General features: G+C 33.5%; 1 protein-coding gene across 3 annotated transcripts in view; it reads right to left on the reverse strand.

Annotated features, from left to right (window-relative positions):
• Positions 1-11,205, reverse strand: part of LOC107653853 (runt-related transcription factor 2-like) — a 70,950-nt gene that overhangs the window by 23,461 nt on the left and 36,284 nt on the right. For all 3 annotated transcript variants that reach the window (XM_016440727.1, XM_016440712.1, XM_016440721.1), the window contains one exon: positions 7,210-7,314. In XM_016440727.1, the coding sequence (XP_016296213.1) occupies positions 7,210-7,314 (105 nt within the window). The remainder of the gene's footprint in view (positions 1-7,209; positions 7,315-11,205) is intronic.

Here is an 11,205-nt window from a genome sequence, read left to right on the forward strand (position 1 = left end):
ATTTTTCAAAAACAAAAAAAAAAAAAAAAAAAATCACAACCTAATTCAAACTATTAATAAACATTATTGATACTCTAATACTATATTTTACTTTACTATACTATATTAATCAATAATAATAAAATGAATTCTCCATCTCAAATTGAACAAAAAACTCAAATTAAATATAAGCAATTCAAAGTATTACTAATTATTAATACTCTGAAAATACTGAAATAAAATGAATAAAACTATAAGATTTATTTAATTGAAGAAAACTAAGATATATAAAAAAAAAAACTATTAAAAAATGACAAAAAACAACAAAATTACAAAAAAATTATAACATTCATTCTCAATCTCTCAACCATAGAAGAAACATTATTTGAAATGAACATTTTCTGAAATACAGTATTAAAAAAAAAACGATGTACTACAATAGCTAAAACTGAAATAAAAATTTGTATAAAATAGACATACAACTAATTCAGAGTATTAATAATTATTAATACTATCAAGAAACTGAAGTCAAATGAATAAAAACTATAAAGGTTATATTTAAAAACTAGTAAAACTATTACAGAAACGCACAACAAAATTACAAAAAAATCACTAAAATAAAAATTGAAATGATAAAAATCTAAACTAATTTAACCTATTAATAATTATTACTATTCTCAGTGATGCTGAAATAAATTAATAAAAAACATATAGACATAAAATAATAAAAATTATAAAAATACAAAAAATAATAACATTCATTCTCAAGCTCAACCATAAAAGAAACATTATTTGAAATTAACATTTTCTGAAATACAGTGTTAAAAAAATGATGTACTACAATAGCTAAAACTGAAATCAAAATGAGTATAAAATAGACATACAACTAATTCAGAGTATTAATAATTATTAATACTATCAAGAAACTGAAGTCAAATGAATAAAAACTATAAAGATATATTTAAAAACTAGTAAAACTATTACAGAAACGCACAACAAAATTACGAAAAAAATCACTAAAATTTAAATAAAAATGGAAATAAAAATCTAAACTAATTTAACCTATTAATAATTATTGATATTCTGATACTGATAGTGAAATAAATTAATAAAAACCATATAGACATAAAATAATAAAAACACAACAAAATTACTAAAACTTTCAAATTAAAATAAAATCAAAAATAATTTCAACTATTAATAAAAATATATCAATACTCTCAATGACACTATAATAACACTGATCTCAGCTGTTTTCCTCCCTGGTGGAAAATCCAGTTTAAGCTGCTAATCTGGTGTCTAGTAGGTTTAAGATGGTCTGGTTGTTTGTTGCTGGTCTAAGACCTGGTCTACCAGCTAATGACCAACTAGAAACCAACAACCATGTTGCAAAACTCCCAATCTCATCTCGGATGTTTCTCTGACATTTCAGAAGATCTCAACATAGTCTGTCTCAGACTGCAGATTCATGCTGTACTGCTGCGCTGTGCTCTAACTATACTGCATGTCAACAAGCATCTCACTTGTGCTGGAATTTCAGGAGAAGCATGCACAGTTGATTCACAAACACACCAGAGAACTCAATGAGCAATAAAAGAGCAGCGTCTGAGCAATGAGACTGTCCTTTGGGAAAGAGCTGTGTGACGCTGAAGCTTAATTAAAGGCCTGAATGTCTGTCTGTGTGTCTGAATGCCACTTTTTGTGTGTGTCTCTCTGTTTTTCTCTCTTAAGCGCAGGAGGAATGTGTAAACGGGCAGAGGCAGAGGCAGCTACATGACACACTCACAGGACGTTGCACAACTCGAAATGCCTCTGAATGTGTCATTTCCTGCCTGGCCACCTGCCTTCCGCTTACAAACAGCAGCACTTCGAGATAGATAGTGTGGGATAGAAGGAAAGTAGACTGACCTCAAACATTATTTGCTTAAAAATAAGACCTCAGCAAACCTCAGAAGGGGCTATTGTGTTCTTATTCTCTGTAAAGTAAAGGCTCTTTATTGGCATTCATGGTTCCATGAAAAATCTTTAACATCCATAGAATCTTTCCATTGCACAATAGGCTCTTTATCATGGAAAAAAAGTTCTTTAGATGATTAAAAATTTGATCTTTTATTAGCTATTCACCAAAATTATTTTGGATCCTATTAAAATTGATCTTGCTCATTTCAATTTCCCTGGTCTTATTTGTGATTCATTGTTGCATGTTATTCAAAAGGAAAATAGTTTGTGATCTTGCTCTGTCTTTGAAATGACTTTCCTTTTCAGATGACGTCACCAGTCTCTCTTATTTCTCTCATACAGGTTGACCTTTTTTGGTTTTGGACCCCATTGACGTCCATTATATGAAAAAAAACAATATCTTCTTTTGTGTTCCACAGCAGAAAGAAAGTCATACATGTTTGGAACAACATGAAGGTGAGTAAAGATATTTTTGAGTCAATTTTTCTTTGTTGATGGACAGATATTTCCATTTATATGTTTATACCAGTGTTATTTAAGTATCATTGTACACTATTAAAAAAAAAAGTACTGGTAATTTTCTGCCCGGAGATTTCCGTTAACTCTAAAACACAATGCAAAATTAAAAATACAGGTAAAACACCTGTTTAAAATCAAATCAATATGAAAAATTCCTTCAAATTAATACAGTACATTGTGTCATATTTTTACGGGATTTTATTTCTTTATTGATTTTGGCATTTTGGTATTTGGTTTAGTTATATTTGGTTATCATTTTAATTTTAGTTTTTGTTTGTTTGTTTTTTAGTATTAATTTTTAGTTATAGTTATTTTATCAACTTAAAAATAAGAAATGTTGCCTTGGCAACTAACTTTTTTTATATTATATTTTATATCAGTTATCGTTTAGTTCACATAATGAAAATGGTTTTAGTTAACGATAATAACCCCAATTATTATCTATACTTCTTAATTGATATTAATTATCAAAATAAAAAGTAATTACGCCAACTATAATTCTAGTCGGCATGCTAAAACATTTGTTTACACCAACAGAAGCTGTGTTTGGAAGTCACGACTGGCATTTTCCTTGATAAACACTTGCACACAAAGTCAGAAAGAAAAGCTGAAGATGAATGAGGCGAGGGAGCTGAAAGGCCGTCACATCAGAGATGCCTGAGGGTGCGATTAATCCGTAACGAATGAAGATCACACACTGGCATAAAGTGCCTCCAAAACACCGCTGACAGATGTGTTAATTGAGATGAGGAGGAAAAGAAGGAAGAAAACAAGACGTTAAGAAGCGATATTGTTGGTTTTGCCGCCAGAAAGTTATCTCTGAGGACGAGGCCAGTGGCAACAGCTGTGTGCCAGGCAGGTTGGCATGTGCTTCTTCTGAACACGCCAGAGCCGGATCTACAGCAGCGCTCATCAGACTCTGTGTCTCTGCGTATGACGCCATGAGGTAATTAATCACACGGAATGTTGATGTTGCAGTATTGTGTGTGTTAACCAGGGCGTTGCTATGGGGTTGCTAAGGTGTCCTGAGGGATACAGTGTAACAGTCGTAAAAATTCAATTTATTTTCTCCATATTGAAATTGATTTTTAGTGATAAAGCCTTAACTCTCATGTTGGATTCCCCCCGAAAAATTTATAATTTTGGTGCTTTTTGGGGGTATTTTTCCAAACTCATGGTTTTTAAACTCATGGTGTTCCCGGTCAAAAATGACCAGCCTACAAAAAAATTGCTTATAATTGCATTATGCTATATTAATTTGATTCAATATTTTCATCAACCTGTTTTCTTTCAAATAGCACAGGTTTTGCATTCTGTAGCTTACTGTATATGCACTTCAGGTTTTGAGTGGATATTGTCACAAGGTGCATAAGCTCAGATCAATCATGCCTACGATCATTCAGTTCCACAAAGAAATACAACACTTGCTTTCTAATCTTTTTGTATTCTATCTGATTTTTTTTCATTTATTATACAATTAACAAAAGCAAAAAAGACCTCTAACACTAGCTTGCTCTATTCTTTTTCTATTCAATCTGTTTTCTTTCTTTTTATTTATTATATTATTTAAAAAAAACCTTGCTACGTGTACTGCGTTAAGCTAACTGAGACTTGTTATAGCACTTGCATATCATTGCTCTTTTGTTGATTTTGATTGCTTCCATTGTCCTCATTTGTAAGTCACTTTGTATAAAAGCGTCTGCTAAATGACTAAATGTAAATGTAAAGACAGATATACTGTAATATCCAAGGTTGTTAATCGTTGGTATTTGCTTCTTTTGAAGCCATTATTTCAACTTATTTTTTAAAGAATCATGTTTAACAGTGGAATTTGGGTAAAAACTATATTCCCCATGATTCTGTGAAGAAAATTCCACCAATCACAGAACAGCAGCGAGCTCTGCCTTCTAAATTCCACCAATCAAAGAGTAGCGTTGAGCTCTGCTTTTAAATTCCACCAATCAGAGGGTCGTGTTGAGCTCTGCTTTTAAATTCCACCAATCAGAGTCTCACGGTGAGCTTAGCTTTTAAATTTCACCATCATTTTTAATTAGATTAAGTCAGTTGAAATGCTTCATGGGATTGTAGTTTTTTATCCTCATTAAAGCTGTAAAGTTCAGAGTCTTGTACCGTTGTGTTCTTGTCAGATTTTCAAATACTATTTTGAGTCAAATCAAAGTTTGTACTGCTGTGATTCACCTCATAGCTGGTTGGTTTCGTTCATGGCTTACAATGCTTTAACAAAAACTAAAACAAACAAAAAAATCCCTTTGGGGGAACCACAGAAAAAGTGGGCGGGCACTATTAACACGTTGCTATTGTGGTTGCTTACCGGCCCAAGTCAGTTTTATGATATTATGGTCCCTCTTTGAAAGTTAATGGGATTGCAATCATTTAGAAACATATGCTAACAGCACATTTAAAGCCTACTGTCATATCACGAAAGCTTTGAGTAATTTCACCACCGAAAACAAAACGGTTTGCATAAAACATAAGCGTAAGAAACATCTGCCAGTCACTGTTAACGGCTGACAGAATGCGATGTACTTTCATTAGATTATCCCGCCACAAAAGGTCGTCTTGTGAAGAACTTTGGCCGTAATGTCAGACTGCAAAAGACTTTAATGTAAACACGCACTAAAGAGAGTCAAGCACGGCGTGTTCCTGGTTCTATTCTCTACCACATGAAAGTAATTCATGACAGCTTGTGTGTATTTACTGGTCCTGGGGCTCAGTGTGAAAACTGAAATTTGGCAGCGTCTTCTAACAGTTTTTTTCAGGTAGTGGGAGCAACTGAGCAGTTGTAGCAAACGGCGCACACAACTCACAAGTCCAGACATTAACTCAGATGAAGCGGCTTTTTCATAATTGAAGGATAACTGGAGCTTTTTGCCAGATCAGGTTCCTCTGAGCGAGAAAACACTGGGCTGTTTCTCTTTTCCGTGACACGTCTCTGTTCAATGTATCGGGGAAACTTTAAAGCGTTTCTTTTTTTGTCTGAGAAATGTCTCAATGGTTTCTTATAAATCTAGCTGATCGCATAATGACCCAATATTGATGTACAAAATGGATGTGGTCTGGAAATACATCCTGACCTTCTTTGTAACCCAACCATAGGATGGATTATTCCTTCAATGCATCATATACAGCACTAAGAGCATGGCTGTGTTCAGAATAGCATGCTTGCGTACTTTTCTTAATGTGCACTATATGTGAAATTTCTGTATGCATGGAATGAAATTTCCAGTTGTTGAGCGTGCCAAAATGCAACATGCTCGATTTTACATTGGCTATCTTGGAAATTGAATATTTGCTTACTGTATACTGAATTCTATGCAGCATATACTATATACTATGAAAGCAATTTCCAGATCAGAATAAAAAAAAAAAATTCTTATTTATTTATCATAACTGTGACTATATCTCACAATGTGATTTTATTTCATATTTTAAAACTTATTTCTCAATTTTATTTTATTTTCTATCGCAATTCTGAGCTTATATCTCACAATTTGGACTTTGTTTCTCGCACTTCTGAGTTTACATTTTGCAATTTAGCATTTATATCTCAAAATTCTGAGTTTATATCTTGCAATTCTGACTTTTTCTCTGAATTCTGAGTTTTAAATTTTTTTTTTTCATAATTCTGCATTTATATCTCACAGTTTTCCCAGAGTTGCAAATTGCAAAGTTGCAATTACCTTTTTTGCTATTTTTTTTATTATTATTATTTTATTTGATCCGATGGTGGAAATAGGATTTCATACAAAATACAAAAAACAACAACAAAAAAAACTGGTGTAGAAACAATTTTTACTCAGAAATTGTAAGTGATTTTCATTTCACAAATAATTACAAAGAAACTGCAAGTAATGCATTGAATTAAACATGACATTTTGAAGTAGAAAAATGTAAATAGTATTTTCTTGTAAAACATACTCCAATAATTTTTGTTTTACTTAACAAGCACCACATTCTGAATAAAGATTAACATAATCAGGTCATGTGACGTAAAATACAGTTTTAAATGTTTATATTGAAATAAACCGTAACACGATAGTATGCATCCTGCCATAATAAACATTTTAAAAACTGTATTTCACATGTTTCATTCAGCATTTTTTTTGAAATAGTAAATAGATTATAAACAAAGATTCAGTTTTTCTTCTTCAAAATTTTGTTTAATTCAGTGTTACTTGCTGTTTCTTTGTAATTTTTAAAAAATGTACTAGCAATTCCTGAGTGAAAATGGCTTCTACATCAGTTTTTTAAAGTGTATCTACTGTATGTTGCATTCTTTTCGATTCAATTATGTACAAATTTATAGTCAGAAAATGTTACTTACTGCTAACATTATTCATGTGTCTTCATCACGCAGGAAGTTGAGCGGGTTTAAAAACAGCAGACAGTATGCAGTATGCACTGTGCAGTGCGCTATTATTCCATTGAGAAGGGGTTTGTACGGGCGCTCGCTCTTAAGAGCACGTTGACGGACAGACACAAGAGGCCAATACAGTAAACATTTTCACAAGTCGAGCGGCCTTGACAGCACGTGTTTGTATTTGCCTCTCGCCGAACATGCCTGCTGCTCCTCAAAGGCCGTCTTTGTGCATTGAGGCGTGCTGAATCCATTTTTAAAACAGCACCGTAACACAATCTATGCATCAATTCATGCATCGGGCCGTGCCACATCATTCATCTGCCATTGCATGCGCTAGTCACATGATGTGTGATATTTGGGGTGGTACTCACTTCGCGGCTCCCGCGGTCCGTCCACTGTGACCTTTATGGCTCGGTGGTAAGTAGCCACTTGCGGTGGGTTCGTGAATACTGTGATTGTCAGCGTGAAGCTCTTTCCTGCAAAACACAAAAAGGTTCAAACCCCATTAATCCGCCGGACAATGTGTCACATTCATCGCCACGCGTCATTTGCATTTCTCTGCTGGTGACGGTGGGATTTTAACTGCGAGGAACTCGGCCGATTGAAAAGGCCTGGGCGCAATGGACAAGAATGGAATTAGTTTGGAAAGTGACCCTTGCTGACCGTTGAATTTATGAGTTGTTGGACATGACAAATCAGAAATGCATAAAAAAGACCATGTTAGAATTCATATAGCATTCATCCAAGTGGAATGAACCGTGAATGTCTCGTGCAACTGTGGCTTTATAATGTTATTTATAAAAATTTGTATAAAGCAAGTATGAAAATATATATTTTTAAGTTTTTAAAATATATTTTCAGTATATATATTTTTAAGTTATTAAATATATATTAAATTATTACTTTTTAAATATAGTTTTAGGCATATTTAAATGTATTTAATTGAAAGATTTTAAGTTATTAATAATTAATTTGGTTAATGTTGGATTAATACGTTTATTTTATTAGCAATTTAATATTTTTATTCATATGTATTATTTATAGTGATATTTAAATGACTTTATACCCAAATAAAGTAATGCGTACATTATTATTGGATCTCTTGTCAGGATTTTTTAATGAAGAAAATGAATTTTTACATTTGGACCTCTCTAAATATTAGAATAATAAATATTTGTTTAGTTAATATTGTGTTAATGTGCATTATTTTATATAAGAATAATATTTTAAAAATTATAATTTTATATTCATTTTAAGAATATTTATTTATTAGCTATTTTACTGCAAGAAAGGGATATGATTTTTTTCTTTTGATGCAAATAATACAAACCTCTGCTCATTTGCTAGCATGTTCTCATGCACTGCCATTTGGGTTTCCTTTTTAAAACAGCCAAGAATGCACATCCACAGCAGTGAGCAGTGCTGTTATTAGTCGTTATTCTTTTATGTGTGAACATTAGAGGGTTGGGTGTGAAGGTGGGGTCCTGCGGTCACTGATTTTTCATCTTGCATGACCTTTTACTGATCAACATTTCCCATGTTCTTGTAGTGAACTTGTGAACTTGTAGTGTTTAAAAACTTTATCACCAATTAACTTCAACACAAAATATTGTTGTGCTAAAGAGGTGACGCTTTCTGTCAGTAGCACACAGGAAATACTAAGATACTTCTAATGAGGCAAACTCCGCAGTAATGTGCAAAGCATGCCGTGAAGTCAGGCATGACACATTCTCAGAGCCACGATCTGCAATAAGACAGGAAGAAGTGGGTGGAAAGGACTGACACAATACGGCCGGCAGCTACATTTGGCTTAGACTTCTTACTGTAGATTGTGCATCAGACTGAACGGCTTCAAAACTGGTAATTAATTGAGTTACTCTTGGAATGGGGAGAGCTTTCAAACAAATATAACGTCAAAAGACCATTATTTGAGTTGTATGCTTCATTAGCATTCCCTGAGATTCACTGGCTTTGAGTATGGAGCTCATACAGTCGAACAAAATTGGTGTACTAGGATTGGCTAGCAGTTTTCACTCAGAAATGACTGTTTTAAGATTTTCAAGTAGAAAAACCTACTCCAATAATCAAATTACAAAACTCGTACAAGCTTTCGACTAGGACCACTAAACAACCACCTAGCAACCACTCAATAACTCAACATATAATTTGATAGAATATGCATGGATGCATTTCCCATATACATGCATTTTGTAGAATTGCAATATTTTTGAGTCACCTAACATTGTTGTAGAGTAAATGTTACACAATCATTCTTGCTCAAGTAATTACTCATTCAAACATTAATTGAATACGCAAGTCATCAAACAACATATTTTCCCAGCTAACTCAAGAATGTTTCGCTAATGTTCGCATTAAGTTATAAAAAGGTTGTTTCTGAACGTTCAGAACGTCCAGTTTTTGAAAAGGTTTAAAAACATTTGATCTTGCTGATGTGAACATTAAGGGAACATTCCATTTGATCGTTTGGCAAATGTTGTGGGAATGTTACCTTCAAATGTTCTCTGAATGAAACAAGTAGTCACATTTAAAAAACGTCCAACTAAGCTGTTTCAGGAAAAAGCATTCATGAATGATGTATAAATAACGTTTTTGTGCAAATGTTTTGAGAACTCTATTAAAGACCAGACCACTTTAAACGAACATTCTATTAACGTTACTGGAAGACCGTTTGTTCATAACTTTAAGAGAACCTTGCCAGAACGTTCGTCAAAGTTCCTGTTAGCTGGGATAGAACTGAGTGTTCATATTCAATTATAGAATAAACAGTCATGCATTTCCCATATACATGCATTTTCTAGATCTGCCAAAGTTTTTGATTTGCCGACATTCTTGTGAATGTTATACAATAAGTCTGGCTAAAGTAATTAGTCTTTCTATTTAATAACATTTTAAAGAAAAAGTCATGCATTTCTCATATTCACAAGTATTTTCTAGAACTGTAATATTTTTGACATAAATTGAGCATATAATGAATTAAGCAGCATATTTTAGAATAAACAGTCATGCATTTCTCATATGTTGTCTTGCAGCATTTTTGATTTACAGCTATTTTTAACTTTAGAAAATAAGGTCTTACTACAGTAATTAACTGTAATTGAACACAGAATGAATTAAACAGCATATTTTATTTATTTTATTTTTCATATGCATACTTTTTCTAGAACTCCCACATTTTTGGTTTCCTGATATTCTTGTGCATGTTATGCAATAAGTCTGGCTAAATTAATTACTCTTTCTATTATTAATTGAATATATAATTCATTACATAACATTTTGGAGATCTGCCACAGTTTTTGATTTGCCGACATTCTTGTAAATGTTATACAATAAGTCTGGCTAAAGTAATTAGTCTTTCTATTTAATAACATTTTAAAGAAAAAGTCATGCATTTCTCATATACACAAGTATTTTCTAGAACTGTAATATTTTTGATTGACTGACATTCCAGTTAACCGTATGCAATGAGTCTTGCAAAATTACTCTTTCTAACATTAATTGAACATATAATTAATTAAGCAAAACACATTTTCTAGAATAAATAGTCATGCATTTCTCATTTGCATGCTTTTTCTAGAACTCCCACATTTTGGTTTCCTGATATTCTTGTGCATGTTATGCAATAAGTCTTGCTAAAGTAATTGGTTTTTCTTTTCTCCCACAGGAATCCGTCCATGAGCCCCCAAAAGCACGTTCGCAGACCCACCCAAGCCCGTCCCAGCGAGCTGATACCAAACACACACTACTAACCAACCCTGGCATCTGCCATCCATCCAACGGTTGCTGTCCAGCTGCTAAAAATATCCTAAACGCTGGCTCATTCAGAAGGGTTTTTCTGTTCGAAATGATTTCCTAAACAGAACGAGACAGACTGCATGTGAAATACATAAAGTCCTGATCAACAACAAACATCCCGCCCTGTCCTAACCTAAGCAGCATATCCAAATCCATTCATAAATAAGGGTGCAGTACTTCTGAAAACACAAAAGCGTTTCTGTATAAATCAAGTGTTTTGTCTCAGGAAACGCAGTTGCTTTTAGTAACTCGAGGCGGCTTATTTTTTATGATGTCATTTGTTTGATTGTGGTCGATCTTATTCTAATCTTCCACATCGCGCCTCGTATCGTTTTCCATATTTAATTTCCTTATGCTGCGCTATCTCCTCCCTGACTTCCTCTTCCAGATCCCGTGTCATAGATAGAAGAAACTTAAGCCTGCGAAGGTGTGGGTCTCCATGCGGGCCAAGGCCCTGTTGACTGTGACAGCTGTGAGGAGATAACACGGATGCGCACACATGCACACTGATAGCGTGTTGAGGGTGTGTGACGACATGCATTGCTGCAGGAATG

The sequence above is a fragment of the Sinocyclocheilus anshuiensis genome, unplaced genomic scaffold, assembly GCF_001515605.1.
Source record: "Sinocyclocheilus anshuiensis isolate Anshui unplaced genomic scaffold, SAMN03320099.WGS_v1.1 scaffold1561, whole genome shotgun sequence".
Taxonomy (NCBI): Eukaryota; Metazoa; Chordata; class Actinopteri; order Cypriniformes; family Cyprinidae; genus Sinocyclocheilus; species Sinocyclocheilus anshuiensis.